This window comes from Siphateles boraxobius, unplaced genomic scaffold (assembly GCF_051911475.1).
Source record: "Siphateles boraxobius isolate OS27281-9 unplaced genomic scaffold, OSU_SipBor_1 19, whole genome shotgun sequence".
Taxonomy (NCBI): Eukaryota; Metazoa; Chordata; class Actinopteri; order Cypriniformes; family Leuciscidae; genus Siphateles; species Siphateles boraxobius.
The window spans coordinates 3,093,035-3,116,600 of record NW_027508799.1 but is presented as its reverse complement, the minus strand read 5'-3'; the positions used below and the strand labels follow the sequence as shown (position 1 = coordinate 3,116,600).

Genomic DNA, 23,566 nt, shown 5'->3' with positions numbered 1-23,566 from the left:
TGACATCATAAGACTGCGCCGCGCTCCTGCTTCTGTTATGATTCGGCTGAACAGCGGTTTGTAATTTTTAAATGTTTTCAAGGATTTAAATCAATGCAAGCCGTCCAGACAAATTAATATTTTTTGCAAGCGATGTAAAAATGATTCATTATTATTCAAAGTAGCATTTTAATGCTCGACCACACATCAGTAGCAGAAAAGGTGCGTCTCATTTCGCTCCCTATATCGTCAATCTTTTTATAGTAAAAACGATTTCGGTCCTTGGCGAGTTGTGATGGAAAAATGGAGCTTTTGAAACCCCGATTCAATTGAATCAAATGTTTAGCGAAATGATTCAGTGAATCGAATCGCCGCACGCTGATCAAAACAGTGTAACGTTAGATGCATTGAGAACATAAACATGGGTGATTACAACTTAAACAAACCAATTTGTATTAAAGTCTCTTTAATCTACAAGTCAGTAAATACCACATGTACATCCTAAATTTGAAGTGTTTATATAGTGTTTGTTCTTGAATTAAAGGGATATTTCACCCAAAAATGAAAATTCTGTTAGTATTTACTCACCCTCATGTTGTTCCAACCCCGTAAGACCTTCGTTCATCTTCGGAAAACGAATTAAGATATTTTTGATGAAATCTGAGAGCTGGTTCACTCCTCCATAGGCTTCTTGAGGGATTGAACTTGCAGGCACCGAAAAGTTATTACAGACATTGTTACAATAGTCCAAGTGACTACAGTGGCTCAATCTTAAGTTTATCAAACGACGAGAATACTTTTTGTGCGCAAAAAAACAAAAATAACAACTTTATTTCAACTATTCATGTCCTTCTCTGTGGGCCTCGAGTCAGTTCACTAGTGTAAAAGCGTAGAGCTTCTGTTGTTGTATGTCACACGCATCACCCAAATGACCAGCGTCGGCCAATAGTGAGCCTACGTGTGACGTAGCTCTACGCTATTACACTACGTTAACTGACTAGAGGCCAACAGAGAAGGAAATGTATAGTTGAAATCAGTGTTGGGAGTAACGCGTTACAAAAGTAATGCATTACAGTAACATATTACGTTTTGCTGTAACGCAGTAGTGTAAGGTATTACTAATCAATTTTCAGTAATATTTTACTCGGTACATGTTCGGTAAGGCTTGCGTTACAACAGACTTTTAGTTTTAATTTTAAAAACAAAAAAACAAAAAACAGCAAGACCGCCCGAACGAATGAAAGATGCAAGTAGGCTAAATTGCCTGTTCGTGGTCAGTCAATAGCCGCGTGTGGTGTCCAAGTCTGTAATTAAAGACTAAATGGCAGCGTCTGATATATTTGTATAGCGATTTATTTTTTACAGGAGTGCCGTGTGAGGCATGATTTCGGCCTCTGTGCTCGCGCTGGCCAGAGGAAAAGCGGTTAATGGTGAAGATGGCATGAAGAAGACTACATTCGCGAGATGGACGTATGCGCATTAGTCTATTCGTTCTGTGTTTTCTTTCTAAACAGTTAGGCTATGTTTATGTGGTATTTTTCATGTTTTCATCACGCAATCATGTTTTTGATGCCGTGGTGACGCGTTCATGTAAGGGCGGCGGCGCTGCCGATAAAGCACCTAAAAGCTGACACAAATAACCGGCAAAAGCAATGATTATGAATATGTCAAATATAGCAAGGAGACATGTTGATTGTTTATTAATAAAGTCAAGATGAAGTTGACGATGCTGACTCGCGATCTTCGCAGTAGGCTAGTGAATGCACCAGAGAGAAATGCACATTTCATTTCATAAGCAGAGAACAGTCTGTTTTCTTTCGTTTTGAATTGTTCTGTTTACAAGTAGACATTTCAATATAGATATATTTTTCAGGTCCGTACAATTAATACAAAACGAAATTCACTGTAAAGAAAGGCTTCGTGTCTTCTGTGTAAGGTGTCTGTGAAAGTTTTAAAGCAGTCTTTTAGTGCCGCTTCAGAGCGGTCGCGTCCGTAACGGAGAACTGTCACGTCTGTAACATTGTTTTTTCCTCATAAATGCGAACACTAAAAATAAAATAAAATGAATATTTTATGTTCTGTGGAGAGCCAACCCTTCTTCATTAGATTTGCGCAGTGTAATTCACAGAATTACAACAAAAAAATCGTTGCCTCCTAAAAGTTAAAGATTTTTTTTTGTCACACATGACTGTGGATTTCCCTAATATTAAATATAAAACGCATGTGTAGACTGATATTTTTCTAATGCCTGGACTCCTTTCTGGGAGGAGCCTATGGATAAACAGACGTTTCAATATTTTGGTATTAATGCATTTTTTGAGAATTTATATAATTATATAAGTTTTGACTGCAAGTCTGCAAATGTCATGTCCATAACGCTGGAATTCCCAAATTTTAAATAATTTATCCTCAACTAGTTTTGTGGTGTAGGTCTACATATTTTATAATGTTAAGTTAACTTCAAATAATACTAATAGTAATTTAATAGGGTGACCAGACGTCCTGTTTTTCCCGGGACAGCCCCGTATTTCCACTCTAATTTTAGTGTCCCGACTTATTCTGAAAAAATCATGTTTTGTCCCTTATTTCATCGTTAATATATATATTTTTTTATATATAATAGGTTTCGTTTCCGAAAGGCTAAGTGAATATATATGTTACGTTCAAACCGTGTAGCGCGCGCATGACAGAGAGGGAGAGACCTTGTGTGTGTGTGCTAGTGTGCCTAATGAAGCGCATGTAAGACGCATTAATAGAGGGAATGCATTAACGTCACTTTCCCGCCGGAACACGCCCCCTCAGCCGGACTGAGTGGCAGAAGAGCAGCTGCGTGACTGGATTTAATAGGGGAAACTGCGAAAACGCAAGTAAAACAAACGATTATCAGTTTAAACTAAAGATTGGACTCAATATAGTGTTCCTTACAACTTACTAAAGATCCAGTGATCCATGGATATTAACATGCAGCCAGGAATCGTGTTTCCTGACATTTATATGTGCCTGATTTCGACACCAGGGAAATACATACAGCAAATTTGCCTGTGAATGCTTTATATAAATACAAAATAGGCAGGTCTAAATCCAGGTGATCACTTATCAATGTTATATATATCATCATATCGTCTAGAGACTTAAAACTTGTATAGTTTTTTGTCAGTGTTTATTTAAAAATGTCAAATTATACAGAATATACAGTGGTAAATATTTGATTGATGAGTTGTCACTGCAATATATAACAATACAATATATAGAGAATGATTTTACCACTAAATTCAGCATATTGACACAAAAAGGATAACTGCAAATCCACCTTTCGCTGCCTGGAGTCCAGTTGTTTCTATGAATTGTAGCGATCTATTTGCTTCTCTGTTCTGTAGCTTTAGGTAGTCTGTAAAAATATTCCTCATATTTCTACTCAAATCTAGTTGTACAGTCAGTCTCAAAGCTCTTTCCCGTTTTAGACGCGTTTTGTGTGTTTTTCCGCAGCATTCACACTGAAAACCAATGCTGCCGCTCAGTCTTTTTGCCACTTGTGGGCGTAACTGCAGTCACTCCGGCCAACGGTGACGTCACGTGCATTCCCTCTATACGCATGCGTTCTGTATCTGTCCCGTATTCCACTCCGAGAAATCTGGTCACCCTATAATTTAAAGATGTGGTAGCATTGGATCTGGACGGGAAGGATAACGCTGGGAGTTGGAAGGGGTGTGTTGCGATTCTGAAGGTTCGTGGATCTGAGTGTCGCGATTTCATTTTCATATGATATGGCATATCGTTACAGCCCTAGTCATTTTAGAATGTTAAGTTCTACTTCTGTATAGTTATTTTGGTGAAAGTAACTCAAAAGTAATACAGCAGTAATGTAACGCATTACAATTCTGAGACAGTAATATTGTAAGGAAATGAATTACTTTTAAATAACAGTAACAAGTAATATATAATGTATTACAGTTTGGAAGTAACTTGCACAACACTGGTTGAAATAAAGTCGTTATTTTTGTTTGTACTAATAACTTTTCGAGGCTGGCAAGTTTCAATCCTTTTGAAGTCTATGGAGGAGTGATCCAGCTCTCAGATTTCATCAAAAAAATCTTCATTCGTGTTCCGAAGATGAACGAAGGTCTTACAGGGTTGGAACAACATGAGGGTGAGTAAATACTGACAGAATTTTCATTTTTGGGTGAGCTAACCCTTTAAGTTCTCTTAACTCTGACTGACTCTTACAGTGCACTGAACTAGAGCTGAGTGAGACACACACAGGGATTTATTTTTATTTCTGACAATTATTCTCATCTTATTGTCCAAACACAGAAAAACTGAGACACTATTGTAAATAGTGACTTACTATTATGAAGATGGCGTTTATTAAAGAGGAGATTGAAGACATGAAGATTGAAGAAACATTCAGAGTAAAACAAGAAGATACAGAGGAACAAACAGGTTGGTTTCATTCTCAAAGCTGAACTCATTTGATTCTCATTAAAGGGTCATTCTACGAAAATGGTGGCTTTCCCGTCCCGGCCTTAACCACCAGGAAAAACACTTGTGTCAGATAATGACACAAAATATATGTTTTTTGTTTTCATTTAAGTGTTTTATTGTTAATAAAACATATGAAAGACTGTTATATTGCAACTATTTTTTATATTGTAGAACACGTTCAGTACCGTGAAATTGGCTTGTCCCTCGGGTCAGGAGTCGTGGTTTAGCTACATATTTTGAGTTAAATATATTTTTCTCCCCTTTAAATGTCTTAATACAAAGGAAAGTAGTATAGTTATTTAGTGAACTATTTAAACTAAAATATCAACTAAATATTATAAATAATTTACAGGGAATAGCTGTCTCTCAATTTCATGTCACTGGTGTTAAAATTTATAAAAAGCACCACTTTGAAAAAATGCAACATCCTTGCCAACTTCTTCCTGGGTCAAAGGCTTGTAGGAGGTGGGGCTGTTTTGAAAAGCACATGGTGAGTGTGCACTCTCTCCATCTTTTAGCAATTTGATAAATAATTTGATAATTTTTCCTACAGCATTTAAGCAGGCTCGGGTAACCCCACTGCTTAAAAAAACAACATTAAACACATCACTTCTAGAGAATTACTGACCTGTCTCTCTCCTACCATTCATTGCAAAAACACTTGAACGAGTTGCTTTCAACCAAGTATCATCTTTCCTGTCTCTGAACAACCAGCTGGATGTTAACCAATCTGGCTTCAAGAAAGGGCATTCAGCCGAGACCGCATTACTGCCGGCGACAGAATCCCTGCGGATCGCAAAAGCTGCTTCCAAATCATCAGTTCTCATTCTCATAGACCTGTCTGCTGCCTTCGACACTGTGAATCATCAGATCCTTCTGTCCACCCTCTCATCACTAGGCATCACTGGAACTTCCCTCCACTGGTTTGAGTCCTATCTCACAGGTAGGTCCTTCAGGGTCGCATGGAGAGGCGAGGTATCCAAAGCACATCAAATGACCACAGGGGTTCCCCAGGGTTCAGTGCTTGGTCCCCTCCTCTTCTCCATTTACACCACATCACTGGGACCCATCATACAGGCACATGGTTTCTCTTACCATTGTTATGCTGATGACACCCAGCTCTACCTCTCATTTCAACCAGACGATCCCACAGTAGCTGCACGTATCTCTAGCTGTCTGGCGGACATCTCGGCATGGATGAAGGAACATCACCTGCAGCTCAATCTGGCAAAGACTGAGCTTCTCGTTCTCCCTGCCTAACCGTCTCACGACTTCACGACTTCACTATCCAGCTAGATTCGTCCTCAATCACCCCATCAAGGTCGGTCAGAAATCTTGGAGTAATCTTTGATGACCAGCTAACCTTCACAGACCACATTACAAAGACAGCTTGATCATGCAGGTTTGCAATGCACAACATCAGGAAGATCAGGCCTTTCCTAACTGAGCATGCAACACAACTTCTTGTCCAGGCCCTGGTTATTTCTAGGCTTGATTACTGCAATGCTCTTCTAGCTGGACTTCCATCATGTGTTACTAAACCCTTACAAATGATCCAGAATGCTGCTGCTCGTCTTGTCTTCAACGAGCCCAAAAGGGCTCACGTCACTCCGCTGTTCATCTCCCTGCATTGGTTACTACTCGCTGCTCGAATCAAGTTCAAGGCGCTGACACTTGCTTACAGATTGACCACTGGCTCAGCTCCCTCCTACTTTCACCCGCTCCTACGGGTCTACATCCCTACCAGAAGCCTACGATCGATCAATGAGCGACGGCTCATGGTACCATCACAGCGAGGCACAAAATCACTCTCCAGAACATTCTCATTCACGGTTCCATGCTGGTGGAAGGATCTTCCCACCCCTCTTCCGTAATGCAGAATCCCTGACAGCATTCAAAAGACAACTGAAAACTCATCTCTTCTGTGAGCACTTAACATAGAAAAAAAAAAGAAAAACTTTTTCTTGAAATCTTCGCTTGTCTGGTTTATGCAAAGTATGCTGAACTTTGTATTCTGAGCACTTCTTGCATTGTTTTTGCCTCTCCACGATGACTCGCTTGGTTTAATCCTCAAATGTAAGTCGCTTTGGATAAAAACGTCTGCTAAATGACTAAATGTAAATGTAAATTTCATGCAAGGACTTAAGATGTGTCTCTGGTGTTCTACAGATTATAGTAAGGGGAAAGGAAATTTGATTAAAATAACTGTTCAAATTGCATGATTAAGTAATTTACAATTTAAGAAGTGTGGTTTGAGCTACTGTGGCCGCCATCTTAGATATGCCATCTTGTCTGCAGATTTGTCACTGGTGTTATCGACAATGTTGCTGTTGGGTAACTCCAGTGACATGACGATAACATCAGTGACAATAACACCATTAACTTTTTTCTCAACACAAGGCTTCATAAAAGCCTCAACAATTATATTAATAAAGACTTATAAGCATTTTATTACTGTTTCAATATTATAAACACATAATATGGCTTTCCTTTTGACAGATATGGCGAAACTAAGTGCTCCTGAAAAGCGAAGACTCTACAGACAGCACAGGGATGCTGACCCAGACCGCAGAGCAGCCTACCTTAAACAGAAACACCAGACTTACTTAAAGGATTAAGAGAGTCAAAAAAGAAAGCGAGTGAAGGATCTCACAGAAAGGGAAAAAAGACAGGAGTAAAGGAAATGGCTGGTCAGACAGGCAAAACACAGAGCAGGGTCCGTACGGGTGCTTGAAATCCTTGAAAATACTTGAATTTTGATGTTGTGTTTTCAAGGTTTGAAAAGTGCTTAAATTTTGGATAAGATACTTAAATGCTTGAAATTGTAACTCTTTCTTTCACAACAAATATCTATCTGATTGAATAGTTCATTTATTAAATGGAGAAATAAATTGTTTGGTGCAGCCCAAGCGCGATTGTTCTCGGCGCCCCCCGCAGTGTTGTTCTGGTTTCACGCTCAACTTGATTCTATCGAATCCTGGTGCGTTTGCGTGCATATTACGTCATCACAAACGTGCACGACGCATGATAGAAAACAGAACGTGGGTCAATATGTGTTTTTTATTAATTTGGTGCTATTATGCGGGCTGAGTGAACAACACAGGTTTACTGTGTCTCTCATTTGGCTTTCTGCTGATTGCAAATGCAGGAGACAGTGGATTTCCATTAATTTATTGCCCTGAGTCCATGCACTATGTGTGTGCGAATGCACTGCAGACTCACTCTCGCTCTTATCCAAGGTAAATTATCAACACTATCAAACCTTACATGTGTTTTATTTAACTAAATGCATCATAATCAGATAAAAAGCATGCGCAGGTCACTTTACTTCCTGAACAAGTGCGCACCCGAGTCTGTGTTGCTTTCACATTCACACGCGAACCGCTGCACGGTTCAAGTGCAACCGAACTCAAACCACCTCCTCCAGGCAGTCTCAGGTTTGGTACTCCAGTGCGCACCCGGGTTCACATTAGCGATTTTTCATGCAAACCGTGTCCTGTCCCGTTCCGAACTAAACTGCCAGTGTAAAAGCACCCTAGACTTTACAAGTAAGCCAACTGAAGTAGCCTACTGTACATGTTAGCGCCTATTTGTTTACGCTAGTAACTGCTAGCTAGGAATTCGCAGACTAAAGGCCATTGCACACTCCAAAATTCGCATCCAAAATTTTTACTCGGTAAAAAAAAAAAATTCGACCTCACGTTATGTCAATCACGGATCGGGTTCGAATTTCTGCGTTTTTCGCATCCACAGCCAGCATTTTGAGAGGTTTTTTGACAATTCAGAGCCACCGTACAAGCGAACGACAAAATCCAGAATTGCATCTGACAAGTATTTATTATTTGGGTACAAAATAAATCCTGTATACAGCTGTTCTGTCTGCCCAGCGCTTCCACTGGCCGTGTGTGTGTGTGTGTCCATGTCCATACTTAGACATACTGCCAGTCTCTTTTCAAGGAAATTGGTGGTCTTCTTTTTAATATGTGGCTCCAGTATCGCTAGCAAAGCATCAAACTGTTCCACTGACATTCTGAGGTAAATTTTGATTCGCTCGGGAATTCGCAACTCCTTGAGCTGAAAGGCCGTGTTCCAGGGTTAATTTTTCAATGAATTTGTGCAATTTGCTTGTTGGTAATAAACAATTAAACTGTTATCCATTGTATTTTACAATGTTGTTGGGTATCACAAAACGGAATATAATACAAAAAAGTAGCGGTTTGCAACGATTCTCCTTTCCCCCACAATGCATTGCATTACGTCACCTTGGGGAGAGAATTTACCAAAGCCCGCCTTGAGAGCATTGAGAGTGACTATAGGGACGAGTAGTAGACGAGAGTATTCAGATAGCGCAGATTATAGATAAATACATAGATATAGATAGATAGATAGACTAGATATATAGATAGAAGACAGATATATAGATAGATAGGCTAGTATATGCGGCAACTGCACATCCAATTGCGTGGCGCCTCTGACGTGTGACCAACTCTACGTTGTCAATGTACCTACTATATATTTCTATCTATTTATCTATCTAGCTGCTAGCTATGCTAACGTTATGCTATCTGGCTGTCTACCTATCTCTTTCTATACCGCCCACACAAGCACCTGCCAAACACAGCGACAGACACGCGGCGGCTACGTTTGCAACCACATTTTCACCGGAGGAAGAGATAAACACTTAGAAACGCCCATAGCTAGCATGATGCCTTCTATTTCTTGATGACAAAGACAAAGTTTACCAGTACTACGACACTATGACAAAGGTTACTGGTACTTATCTGAACTAACGACATGATCACTGCCACTATAAAGAAAACGTTGATTTTTCACTCGGTGCTATTCAATGACAGTAAAAAAAAAAAAATGTTGTTATTTTGCACTGCTGCTCGTAGACTAGCTCCAGTGCTCATTGCTGCGTTGCTAAATGATAGCAACTCACCAGGACACTTCACCAACTCTCCACTCATTTAATTGGCTTTGACGGCCATCAGTTCTTGGCAATTCCTCATTTGCCCTCTCACGTCTGGCAGGTTCGAAATTATACGGCTGCGGGCCAACATACATGTTGGCTCTTGCCACCACTTCCTCATCCCAGTCAGTCGCCATAGTTCTAATACTAGGCTGAGGCTACCCTTCCCCCACTTCTCCCCAACGTGACGTCATCACCGAATTGCGTAAAAAAAAGTTAATACCAAAAACGTAAAAAACTGGTCTTTAAGATGATATATGAAAAATGATATACATATGTTGAGTGATTTATGTACCCATTAATCGACAGTGGTGGTTAACCTGCAACATGAGCTTTAAACTATCCTTCCTCTCGGCGCAATCTCAGGATTGGATGGACGGGCAACAAAATCATCCTCACTGCTTTACGAATCCATTTAGTATTTTTTGCGTTTTTTTTCCATAAATACGCATCGGACTCAGTGTGCAAGGTTTCTGTGCGTGACGAATTTTTAGGCTGATGAACACGAAATAACGCATACGAAAATTTCGGACTCTGTGCAATGGCCTTAAGTGACTGAGGGTGCTTTCACACTGGCAGTTTAGTTCGGTAACTAACTAACGTTAGCCCTGTACATAACAACAATCGTTAATTGCTGAACAGAAATCGTGTCAGATGGAGTGTCATACAAGTAGCCTACTGTAAGTTCGAAGATGGCCTTTTGCAATATTTACACTGCTCTATTCCAGTTGATAAAGTCTTGAAAATGAAATAAATTTTTTTTTCAATTAATATAGGCTATTTATCAGGCAGGTGCCTGTGCACTCTCAGAGTCTTCTGGGTTAAAATGGAATTACAGGTGGTTGTTGCACTGTCTTTTTTTTGTTCAAACCTTGTCTATATCAAGAATGTGTCCCAAAACCAAGGCCTGTAAAATATTTCTGTTCAAATCCTATGTCCAAATCCTATTACTTCAGTTTTACAGCCTGAAAATCACATAATCTGGGAAGCAATGTTTGGACATTAATATAATGAAAAGTATTATTCAAAGGCAGCCCAAACTTTGTAGGGTGAAAGACAAACATGTCAATATGACTGAACCATTACAAGTTTGTACGGCATGCCCTAGATTTGGAAATAAGTGTGAAAAGACTGGCAGTAGCATAAACTTAGAGCAAAATCTTGGAGGATGCAGCAACTGTTTTCCTGAATTTTGTCTGATTTCACAAAGAATGACCCAGCTGCATGTCATTTGGCTCAAATCCTTCCACTCAGTGCTACTAGACAGTGATACATTTTGAAAAATAAAACTTGTGTTTTGCTTAAATGTCTGATCTTTCTGCTATTACGAAACACAATTTTGGCTGTTTGTTGCATTATCTCTTTTAATGTGATTAAAAACACAAAATAATAATTTTGACTCTGTATTGGTATGTAATTTACGGTGGTGTAAGGTGCTGGAAAAATTTAATTGAATTTGACCTTGGAAAAGGTGTACGAACCCTGACACAGAGAGATTAAGAGCAGGAAAGATAGTGTTGACTCTAGGGGTGTGAACCTACACTGGTCTCACGGTTCGGTTCGATTATGATTATCGTGTCATCGATTCAGTTCAATTCGATATCCTGATGCACTGCATCCTCAATTTTACTTAAAAAGTGATGTGATGTGTGTGTGTGTGTGTGTGTGTGTGTGTGTGTGTGTGTGTGTGTGTGTGTGTGTGTGTGTGTGTGCGCGCGTGTGCGTGTTTGCCTGTTCGGGAAGTCGCAGTGACAGAAACGGTGACATTCCAGTTTAAGTTTCAAGGGAGTAAAGCCTGTTTATGCCATTAAGAAAATGAAATTCTGTCAAATCAATTTTGTTTTAAAGAAATGTTAATTTAAAAGCAGCAGTCATTCAATCGCATCAACTGTCACCGAGTCCGCTGTTGAAGGTGACGATCATCCATCTTAATCTGACCAATAACCTTCTTTTATTGTTAATATTAAATTAACACATTTTATGAAATCTGAAATTATTTGTAATGTAAAATATTTCTAATAAATTGATGATAATTTTTTGAAATAATCTTATGTTATGTCATTGGTTTCACATTGCGTCACTGATGTTACATTGCGTCACTGGTCTTACTGCATGGCATATTGGTGTTCTGGCATCAGAGTTGCCCAGTTTCTTAGAATATGTTTTTTGTATCTACCTAACTGCTGCTGCATTCATTAGTAAGCATTTTAAGGATATACTCATTCAATTTTGATCACTCAACCTCAATTATTTCTAATGTTACAACAAAAAACACAATGGTAGAAATAGAAAAATGTCACACAATAGAACTTTACACATACCTGTTTAAAGTAAATTATTACTAATCAAGACAATTTCTTAATATTACATTGACTTTTTCTGTATTTGATTATGTATGCAAATTAAATAGTCAAATGACATTCTGGAAAGCCTAGGTAGCCTAGGTTCTAGGTAAACCAGTGACAAAAAGCCATTTTTTTAATGTAATGTAGTAAAAATATCAAAATACATTAAGCTGTCATTTAAGTTGATTTATAATGTTAAGAGGTTACCTATTATCTGACTGTAAGTTTTGGTAGTTAACTTTAAAAAAAAATTATTCTTTTTTTTATGTTCAAAAAGCCAAGATTTTCATAGAATGACCCGAAAATGTCCAGCTCTACAGCAGTGAATGATATTTTTGAAGAATGTCATATGAGTGTGTAACAGGTAAACCCAATATCTACTTCTGAACTGAAACCAGGAAAACCATTAATTTCTATCATTTAATTATGAAACATTAACAAAGCATGGACGTTACAATATATAAAATACAGGAAATACATTATATAAAATATTTTATATAATATATATAAAATATAACGCTTTTAATAATATAGATTGTTTTGTTGTAAACCTTGTTCTTCTTAAGTGTAGGAGACTTAGAAGCGAAAAACCATCAGACGTTGGGATTGTATCTTTTAAGCAGGATTGTTTATTTGCTGTAGTCTGCTTCGTCCAAAATCTTACCCAAGTCTGACTAAAGGAAATGTTCCCTTGCAATTTATAAACATTTTAGGGGCAGGGCTTAACATTGTGATGAACAAAGCATGTAAATGATGTATACCGGTTTAGGAACCGGCCCTATGCATGGAGTGTTACCAATTCCAATCCAATCTGCATAACTATTCAAACAGTGGGACTACCAAAGTTTCAGTAATCTGCTTACAATAGAGAGAAACAGGAATAGCCGGTTAGATAGAGAGAGCAGAATTCTGCCAGATACAGAAAACAAGATTTGCCGGACTCTCTTGCTGGAAAACTGTTTCACAGCAAATATCATCATCATCATCATAACCTTAAATGCTGAATTCAGTATACGAAACTGTCTCAGTTTATATACTATTGTATTGGAACCTAAATGAAAACATTTTAATAAATTTGTAACACTACAGTTTCAAATCAGTTTTACGGTGATAATAGGAAATTAACAGAGATTGTTTTTGGGTTACAGCAGCTCTAGAATAAAGTTATTGTCCAGCAGAACTGGGTTGTTCCATTATGTAACCCACCTACAGGGATAGGCTAGGACACGGAACCAGTGAGGAGCCCAGAGAAGAACCGAATGCAACAGGCTTCGGCGGTCAATCTCTGCGGTGAAGATTCCTTCATAGGCCCTATCCTAGTCCATCCTTACCTCACTGTTCCTTAGGTGTCAAAGGAATTAAGAAATAGGGAAAGATGGAAAAACAATAGCAGACTCAGAAAAAGTTTACAACCATAGTGTTTGAACAAATACTGCTCTACTGTCTAGCAGCCTCGGAAAAGTTTACAATCCTAGTGTGTGAACAAATACTGCTCTCCTGTCTTTTGTTTTCTTTCTTACTCTGTGCAGATACCACTGATTACTACCCTGGGATCCATACGCACTGACCTCGTCATCTGAGCCACAAGAAAACTTCAAGAAAACGACTAGACCCACTGCCGAACCAACTATCACGAAAGAAAAAAATACACAACGCAGAGACTCACATACGAAACCTTCAGTCATCCATCAACATGATCAAGATTGTCGTACCAGTTACATGACGGACACTCTCGCTTCGCACAAGATAATGATCTTACTGGACAGAGTGGCCTTGGATTACATTCTAGCAACGCAAGGGAGAGCCTGCACCATCGTCGGACCTGAGTGGTGGACTGGTTTTAATGAATCCAACAGAGAACTTGAACAAAATCCAACAAGACATTCTTGATCTTTCAGCAAAATTACACCAGATGACTGAAGATAATTATTCATGGTTCGGAAACTTGTTAGGTAAACTGTAGATATGAATAAAGGAAATAGGAATTCTGCTGTTGTTTCTTCTACTAGCGTACTATCTATGCGTCCACAGTATCAAGTGTTTCATTCAACAAATGAATCACGCCCCTCACAAAGAAATGACAGTTCCAAACAGAAAAGACTATTACCCTTAAGAACTTCACGGACCCTAAAATTGCATGTTTGTTTCTGTGTCAGCATGCAATTGCAGAAACAGCAACACAGAAGCATGTGCCTGTAACGCTCACAAGTTACAAGAATCAACTTTTAAGTGTCTAAATTTGTATTTTGTGAGAGTTATTTAGAACTCTCAAAGGGGGAAATGTAGGATTACAAATTTATTTAAATATTTAATTTAGATTTCCAATACAATAGTATTTTATATTGAGAAAGTTTATAAATGATGAGACCAGGAAATCTCTGCAAACGGTAGGGGTTCCCAGCGGGATATTCCTGACTGTCCCGTCTCAGTACGAGAAAGCGAGGCTTTTCCTGTTCTCATTGTTTTACCGGGTGAAGAGTCATGCTGAGCAAGTTTGAAGCCCTGCTATTTTATTACTGAGACCATTTGTCTTGGAGTTCTCATCTCAGTACGAGAAGTCCTGCACCGTTCTGTTCTCATGTCTCAACTCATTTACATGCTTTGTTCATCACAATGTAATCCCTCCCCCTTGAAATGTATATAAACTACAATGTAAAGTTCCCTTAGTTAGACTTGACTTGACTTGGGTACGAAGCAGACTACAGCAAATAAAGAATCGTGCTTAAATAAGTCTCCTGGTTTTCGCTTCTGAGTTTTTCTACACTGAAGAAGGAAGAAGTTTACAACAATAGCTCAAGAAAAGGAAGCTTGGAGCTTGGTCTTGCTGTGTGGTTGTCATGCTGACTCTCTCGCCCTCTCCAGTCCAAGGCTTGATGTTGTTGTTTGTGTATCTTTATATTTTGTCTTTTATTTTAATGTAGTCATGTTTAATTCTAATTAAATACAACTTTGTGCAAATTTGATTACTTTGTATGGCCTCTTCATTCATGTTGCTACTCCTTGAGCCAAGGGGTCGTAACATATAGCCTATGCGCATTTGAATGTATATGTGCACAGATGCATGGCCTGCATAATACAGAATTATTAGTCGCTTCTGTGTATCCGTGCGAACTGGAATCATTTTGATAACGTTTTATCAGTACAGAGCTAAAGGGAAGGAGGCCTTCACAGGGGAGAGACTAGTTGACACTTCAGGACTGCGTTGTCATCGTGTCCAGGCGCAGGTCAGATATGGATGGCCTGGATCCGGCGGACTACGGAAAACCTCGGGATAAACCGAGACTAATATTAGCGTAGATCCCATTTTTCTTAAGATGTAACAAGGACATCAGGTGTTATGGGAAGTGTTCCCGGTTCAGGCTGACCTAATTTATGCAGCCTAACATTAAATTATAGAAGTTGATAATGTGTTAAGTTTATGCTAGGTTAAAGAGATGTGTTTTTAGTCTAGATTTAAACTGGCGTTTGAGTGTGTCTACCTCCCGGACAATGTTAGGAAGACCGTTCCAAAGTGTGGGTGCTAAATAGGAAAAGGATCTACCGCCAGCAGTCAATTTTGATATTCTAGGTATTATCAACTGGCCAGAATTTTGAGATCACAATAGACGTGAAGGACTATAATGTGTTAAGAGCTCGCTCAAGTACTGGGGAGCTAAGCCATTTAGTGCTTTGTAAGTAATCAGCAATATTTGACAGGTCATCAGATGCAAAATTCACTTTTATATGGTGTTTGCATATAATGTGTGTTTGCAGTGTGTGGACACAACCACCATGCAATGAAACAAATCCATTCACTCCTTTTTTTTTTTTACATCAAAAAGCCTAAATGCTCAATAATCAAGCCGTTTGGATTTTTTGAGCAATATGATGTCTTATTGCTCATGCTTCGCCCACGACCCCTGACAGACTGTCCCGTATTAGCATATTTCTGCCTTCAGCCATTTGTATATTGTCCGCCAAGGCAGAACTTTACGTGTCTTGACCCACGGATGAGAGGAGTTGGGTGAGCAGTTGCTTTTAATCATTTAAAGAGACATGCACCAAAACAGGTCACTGTGAACAGAGATTTTTTGAGGAGGTAAAAAGGGTATTGTTTTACACAACCATTCAGGAATTTTAACCAAATTATGTAACAAACTTAACATGAAGATTCTAAAGAATCATACGAACCTGTGGAAAATGGGCATCCAATGACCCGTTTAAAATTTCTATGATGTTTAATAAGTAGCCAATGCAGTGTTGACAAAACGGGGCTAATATGGTCATACTTCCTGGTTCTGGAGTTTGTCAAGCGTGCAGGGCAACCAGTCATAAGAGCATTACAATAATCTAGCCATGAGGTCATGAACGGATGAACTAACTGTTCCGCATTTGTCATTGATGATTGGTATCAAAGAGCACACCCAGGTTCCTAACCGACGACGAAGACTTGACAAAGCAGCCATCAATTGTTAGAAAGTATTCTAGGTTATTACGGGAGTAAGTTTTTGGTCCAATAATTAGAATCTAGTCATCCAGTTATTTTTATATCAGCTATGCATTCCGTTATTTTTGTGAATTGGTAAGTTTTGTCAGGGCACGAAAAATATCAGCATAACAGTGCAAAATAATGCCTTGCTTCCTAATGAAGTATTTTGTGTGTCGACGTAATCGTTGACGTTGACGCGTTGTCCCAGCCCTACTCCCAAGGGTAGCATGTACAGGGTGAACCGCAACAATCCTAGTACTGAGCATAGACATCATATAGAGCTAGACGCCCTATTGGCCGCTGTGGAGCAAGAAATGCGGCCGCCATCTTAAACCGGTCATCCTCCTATTTGCGTTGCATAGCAGCAGTAGATGCCAGAGCACTGTGCAGCATATTTCTGCTCAAATCGGCGGACCATCACTCGGGGATTACTTTTCACAAGTAAGATTTAACATTTAACATTACTGTACTATTGGTTGTATTTTGTGAACAAAATATTCAATGTGTCCTGTATCGTAGCTACGTGTATGACCTTTGCAGCAAAAAACCAGCATGAAAATCAGTTCGGTATTCAGTGAGATATGATTAATTAAATGCGCTGACAGCTCATTGCACCTGCCAAACAGATTACACTGAGCGGAGCGGGTGACCGGTTTAAGATGGCGGCCCAACGGCTCGTCCGCGCCAATAGGCAGTAGCGGTCGATAGGGCGTCTATCTATATGATGTCTATGGTACTGAGCCTTGTGGTACTCCATACTGAACTTGTGATTGATATGACATCTCTTCGCTTACTGCTACAAACTGATAACGGTCAGATAAGTATGATTTGAACCATGCCAATGCAATTCCAATAATGCCAAGATAATTTTCGAGCCTATTCAAAAGAATGTTGTGGTCAATAGTGTCAAATGCAGCACTACGATGGAGTAACACTAATAGAGCGATACAACCACGTCATTTGTGACTCTAATAAAATCTGTCTCAGTACTATGGTACGGTCTAAATCCTGACTGGAAATCCTCGCAGATACCATTTCTTTCTAAAAAGGAACATAGTTGTGAGGATACTAGTGTGACAAAAGTGACAGAAGATTCGAGACCAGCCTGTAATTGACTAATTCTTTCACGTACGTTTTTCAAGGCGACCATTATTTAGAAAATGTCACTTTATGGTTTCCATGGTGATGCGTCATTGCTTGTCACGTGACACACCACAGCCACAACAGCTCTGAATGAATGATGATCTGCTTTTATGTAATTTATACTTTATTCAAAATATTTACAAATTTGTTAGCTATAGCATGAAATATCTGATATTCCGATTGTCAAATATATGCAAGTGGATATGTTTTGTTGTTTAAACACCTTTATAATGATCACGTTAGTTGAGCTCTATGCGCGACGGGCACCACCATGTTAGTTTGTGCCACAGTTCAGAGAATTGGATCTGTTGGATTTACAACATGTGAATTCATCCACTTCTCTCGAAATATATGAAAGTAAGTGGCCGGTAAACTGGGAGAAGAATAGAGTAAACTTTAAAGTTTATTTACACTGTGTATCTGATATGAATAAACTGTGTCTTATTATAATGGAAAGGATTATTATTGCCGCTTCCATAGACGTCAGTGTGTATTTTACAAACTAAATGTATTGTTTTTTTAGTACTTATTTTTAGTACTAATCACACCACTGTGATCGTACGTGCGAAAGGGTTGAAAACCCTTCACAAGCGTTTTAATAATAGCCAGCTTAAACGTTTTTGGTACGTATCCTAATGGCAAAGGTGAATTAATGATATTAAGAAGAGGATCTATGACCTCTGGAAGGATCTCAATAGCTTTGTCGGTATAGGATCAAACATATACTTAAATTATAAACGCAACACTTTTGTTTTTGCCCCCATTTTTCATGAGCAATAATGATTTTTAATGGGCAAATCTGTCTAAATCTGTATTAGTGAGCACTTCTTTGCCAATATAATGCATCCACCATTGGCATATCAAGATGCTGATTAGACTGCATGATTATTGCACAGGTGTGCCTTAGGCTGGCCACAATAAAAGGCCACTATAAATGTGCAGTTTTATCACACAGCACAATGCCTCAGATGTCCCCCCCCCCCCCCCCCCCCAACTGAACAGTTGAGAAGACACTATTTTTCTAACGGGAACGTGGTTGGGAACCCTGTATTAAACTCAGGTTAACTTTTTTTTTTTTTTCCTCAGACCTGATGCAGCTGAAAGAAGAGAATGAAGTACTGACATACATATTACTATACTACTACTAATGGTGTATTTTCAATTCTTCTGATTGAAATGTAAAAATAGTTACTTTTTTGGTTGAGTCCATCTTCAGAATGCAGCCATATGTAGATGTTATGCTGGCTTTAATGTGGTCAATCCTGCACAAGATATCTCGCCCATAAACAGCCAGCATCCACCTGTGGGAGGGGATAGTTTCGGGCTCAGGTGGCTCCTGAAACCTCACAGGGAGCAGGCTTGGCTGGGAGATGAAGTCTGAGCAGGCACCAAGGTATCGGCAAAGACGCTTCAGCCACTCCTCGCTGTGGTTCTCCCGCAGCTGCCTCACTAAGCAAGAGGGGCTGTTGCCCAGGGCCCTCTCCCTCAGGAACCTTATGACCCGCATGTCACAGGCATACCTGAATTAAACAAAGGGAAAGAGAGACAGAAAGACACAAACATTAAAACCAGCTCATCTCAATTGTGTTTTAAATGACAAACATTTGTTACACAAGCTAAGTAATCTCAGTATACTCACTTTCGAGTTAGGATCAGCCTAAATTCCAGTCTGTGGGCTAAGTCCAGCTGGTCCAAGATGGCCTTGCTGGTGGAAATTAAGGCCGTTTTGCACCCACTGCACCAGAGAGTCTCCGTGATCATAAGGTAGTACTGGTCCACATCCAGGACCTGACGGGCTCTCTTGTGTGCCCCATAGCCTGTGAGCTGTCTCCCACACACAGGACAGGACAGCCTGACCTTCCAGAGGTGGTATGGCATCCACAGTAGAAGCCGGTGTGTAAAGAAGCGCTCTGGAGCGGGGCCTTGGTGATAGATCAGAGCTGGCTCTGGTGGATCATACCACAGCTTCAGGTCAGTACGAAGCCGATGTTGCTTCCACAAAGCTGCTGAAATCCATTTCTGATCCTGTGGTGGTATGGTTTTCATCAACTTTGCGGGAAGCCATCCAGACTCTGAACCTGGAGCGATCACCCTATCCTCGGCAGGTTGAACAGAGGATCCAGCCACAGATGGAGCAGCAGAGGGAACACAGGTGGAGCTGATCACAGGGGTAAGAGGAGCAGAGGACGTCCCAGAGGAGGCAGCGGCTGACACTTCCTAATGTATTAAAAAAGGCAAACACATACAGTAGATATGATTACAAGCCACATATGAGGAATGTTTGATCAAAATGTAGCATATTTATGTGATCCAACAATATTAGTGTGAAGAAAACGATTAAATGAAAGAGTTTCTCACAACTCTAGAAGCAGCTCCTGGAGCACAGGAAGCAGAGGTGGCTTCAGACACAGAAGAAGGAGGAAGAGGCAGGGGGGAGACGGTCTGAATATACAGCCTGGGACTGCAAGCAGGAGATGGTGTCCTAGATGCAGGGCTGGACAATGCAGAAGTGCTAATAGGCTTGCAAGATTAAGAGAACACAGTTTACAATATTGAATGAAATAATATATCATTATCAGGTATTGCAGTAACAATGATTAGATAAACTCAGCATATCTTTATGGAATGAAATTTCATTTTTTTGACTATACCTTGGTTGCATGCGTCCTTGCCACACCTAGGTTTGGCTTTAAAGCTGCACCATGGGCCCCACCATACTGTGGCTTTGTAAACTGACAAAAATAAATTAGTAACATTATGTGAAGCATTTTTAAAATGCTATAACATATGATAACATAAATATCTGCAAAGACATGCATTTACCGATGCCAAAGTTAAAGTAGGCTTTAAAGGTGCCTTTCCAGATGTTGTTCCTGACTGCCCTGGTGTTACAGGTGGTGACGTGGATGGTGTGGATGACACAGGGGCCAAACTGGAAGGCTACAGTTTCACAGAAAAGGAAATTAAATTCAAAAATACACAATACACCATCAACACATTACAGTTTTATGAAACACTTATACCATTTTTGTATGGAAACCACAGTCACATGTCTGTGTCCCCCCAAACAGAGACATTTGCCCCCTGTGTTGCAGTGGACACTTCTCAATCTGTAACATATGACAGTGAATCATAACTATCTGTTCCCTCTATATATGACATAGCTTCCCTGTGTTTATATACATGCCCAAGTTAACCTTCTGATACAGGCCATGCCATTTCTTCTGGCGTGGTGCCGGTCTGTTTCCTTCCTCAGAAGGCCAGACCCCCTGTGTGGCAAATCTGCGCAGGCGGGTCATCCATTCACCCTCACTCATAGCCCTGTGCTTCTTGTGCTTGGAAGCCATCTTCCAATAAAAGATAGCGTGTGGCAAAATACAAAGTTTATGACTATTCAGTAGAGTAGTTAATCAATTTCATACATTTATTTCACATAGCACATATTTCATCTCAGTGTTTTTGGACAAGGTTATAGTTTGATATTTTGGGAGGAAGGGATATTGTGGTGTGTGGGTATATGCCATAACATAACTCGGTAACACTTTACTTGAAGGGGTGTACATAAGACTGACATGACACCTTCATAATCATGACATAACATATGTCATGAATATGAAGTAGGGTTTATGCATGTTTATGACAACTGTCATTAAGTGTCTTTCACTCAATAATGACATTTTGAATGCAAATATGACATTGTTTAAGATGTCTTTGTTATGACACCTTGACATAAACCATAACATCATAACCTGTCAGTGTCTTTGTCATGACAACTTGACATTAAATTAAGTTAAACTGGCATGTGGTTGGTTTTGACATTGGCTGTCATGAGGCCATTATAACTGTGTCATGAATATTTTTCGTGACCTCAACTACAGTGTTACAAATTGAATTTGTCATTAAACAGTTATAATGGCCTCATGACAGCCGATGTCAAAACCAACCACCTGACAGTTTAATGTAATGTTAACCAATAAAGCTAAGTGGTTTCTTAAGTTTGATAATTAATCTGCTATGTCATGTTTATGACAGGTTGTGTTGTCTTAGTAATGTCAAGTTGTCATGACAAAGACACTGACAGGTTATGATGTATTGGTTTATGTCAAGGTGTCATAACAAAGACATCTCAAACAATGTCATATTTGCATTATAAATGTCATAATTGACCGAATGACACTTAATGACAGTTGTCATAAACATGCATGAAACTTCCTTCATATTCATAACATGTGTCATGTCATGATTATGAAGGTGTCATGTTAGTCATATGCACACCCCTTCAAGTAAAGTGTTACCCATAACTCCATAAAAATCAGATTATTACATACCATTTCGATTACATAGACTTACAATTAGCCCACATTATGATTATTATCGATTATAGCCCACTTAAACAACACAAGGCCCATATTACGTCATACAACGTAATGTTAATGTTAATAAAGGCGCAGTTTTATGGTTAGCCAGTAGTATTACGATTCGGCTTATGTCAAAATGATTTATGACCCTATGATTGACAGGTGGGCGGGGCTAACCTTTGACCTTCCGGAGGATGTTCCGGAGGTCCTTTGATGTAGGGATTAACCTTTGACCTTCCGGAGGGGTTGTTCCGGAGGTCGCTTAATTTAGGGATTAACCTTTGACCTATCGATCGATCAAGTTGACAGTACATTCCGGAGGATGTTCCGGAGGTCCTTTAATGTAGGGATTAACCTTTGACCTATCAATCGATCAAGTTGACAGTTGTCTTTGCCCTATTGACTTTTGTATGATATATGAAGTTGCCAGTTGTCTTTGCCAGTTGTCTTTGCCCCATTGATTTTGACCTATTGACCCCGGGGGAAATCCCCTCCGTGTCGGGGTGAGAAAATAATTTTTCTAATGTTGCATATAGATTAGAATAGAATTACAAAAGTAAAATCATCTTACCGTTTCACTATGGTGAAGAATTGGATTAAAGTTGACAGTCTCCGCACTGTGTGTGTGCGTCTGTGAGTGTGTGCGTGTCATCCGATATCCTGGCATTCCTGAGCACGCTATATAAATGGGGATAGTGAGAAAATATCTTCCAGTAACTAAAGTTGAACACATTCTGTTCTTTAAAAAGTATATAAATGAAATGGTTAATACAATATCTTTTCAAAACAAAAATAAATATCTTACTAAAAATCTACTGAAGCAGTCATTTCAGATTAAATAAGTTTAAAGTTTTTAAACACTCTGTGTTTTGACACACTGTGATTCAGAGTGGAGGAGGAGTGTGTGTGTGTGTGTGTGTGTGTGTGTGTGTGTGTGTGTGTGTGTGTGTGTGTGTGTGTCTGTGTGTGTGTGTGTGTGTGTGTGTGTGTGTGTGTGTGTGTGTGTGTGTGTGTGTGTGTGTGTGTGTGTGTGTGTGTGTGTGTTTCATGACACCCTCCCTCCCCTCAGTCTCTCAAACACCAGCGCATGACAGCAATGGTCTCCGCGCTAAGTGTGTGCGTCTGTCTGTGAGTGAGACACCACCCTATTCCTGCACCCCCTGCTGGGGGGTGAAAGTGAGAAAATATCTCCCAGTAACTAAAGTTGAACAACATTGTTCATTTAAAAGTATATGAATGAAATGCTTGCATCATTCATTGTAAATAAATAACATTCCAATTATAGCAGTCCAAAAATAAAATCATCTTCCATTTAGACTGTTGAAGAAGCTATACAGTATGAACGGATGATCAGAAATAAAATCATAACGTATTTCATGCAGTTTACGAACCGATGACAAAAATAAAAATCAGCTTACCGTTTCAGAGTACTGAAGAATTGGATTAAAGTTGACACTCAAAGCGCTAAGTGTGTGTGTGTGTGTGTGTGTGTGTGTGTGTGTGTGTGTGTGTGCTTGCAACACTGGGAGATGTATCCATGGTCCGTCTTTAGCACCTGTTGTTTTCACGATTCATACTAATTTATGGTCGCGAGCATATCCTGAAAAACAACAACTGTATAGAAAGGACTCAAAGGAGCCTGTACCGCTGTACGTGCCACTTCACCCTACCGATACGCTTTCCAATTAAAAAAAATCGTATCTCAAGAGAGGAGTGTCTCTTTTGTGACAGTTTTAACCTTCTATCCGTGAAATACGGCGACAAATGTTGGATAGATCTCTGAGAACGACCTCTCTGTGAACTCGCCTGTACCATTCAT

The 23,566-nt window shown here is 39.5% G+C and overlaps 1 protein-coding gene and 1 long non-coding RNA gene across 5 annotated transcripts; one reads left to right on the top strand and one right to left on the bottom strand.

Annotated features, from left to right (window-relative positions):
* LOC143741608 (uncharacterized) lies at positions 1-18,511 on the top strand. Of its 2 annotated transcripts, none has more exons than XR_013205166.1 (3): positions 1-56; positions 4,291-4,419; positions 18,476-18,511. It is a non-coding gene; the product is annotated as an uncharacterized LOC143741608 (long non-coding RNA). The 2 variants fall into 2 exon arrangements; XR_013205167.1 differs by lacking the exon at positions 18,476-18,511 and adding an exon at positions 6,961-10,826.
* Positions 15,778-23,566, bottom strand: LOC143741583 (uncharacterized). 3 transcript variants are annotated; one of them, XM_077233848.1, is made up of 9 exons: positions 23,166-23,501; positions 22,319-22,425; positions 20,587-20,736; positions 20,413-20,499; positions 20,213-20,329; positions 20,041-20,121; positions 19,748-19,909; positions 19,029-19,606; positions 15,778-18,909 (listed from the first exon to the last, which is right to left on the bottom strand). In XM_077233848.1, the coding sequence occupies exons 2-9, from the start codon at positions 22,412-22,414 to the stop codon at positions 18,534-18,536; spliced, it is 1,647 nt and encodes a 548-aa protein (XP_077089963.1). In that variant the 5' UTR covers positions 22,415-22,425; positions 23,166-23,501; the 3' UTR covers positions 15,778-18,533. The 3 variants fall into 3 exon arrangements, with proteins under 3 accessions (XP_077089963.1, XP_077089964.1, XP_077089965.1); XM_077233849.1 differs by lacking the exon at positions 20,587-20,736 and having other exon boundaries at positions 23,166-23,566; XM_077233850.1 differs by lacking the exons at positions 20,413-20,499; positions 20,587-20,736 and having other exon boundaries at positions 23,166-23,423.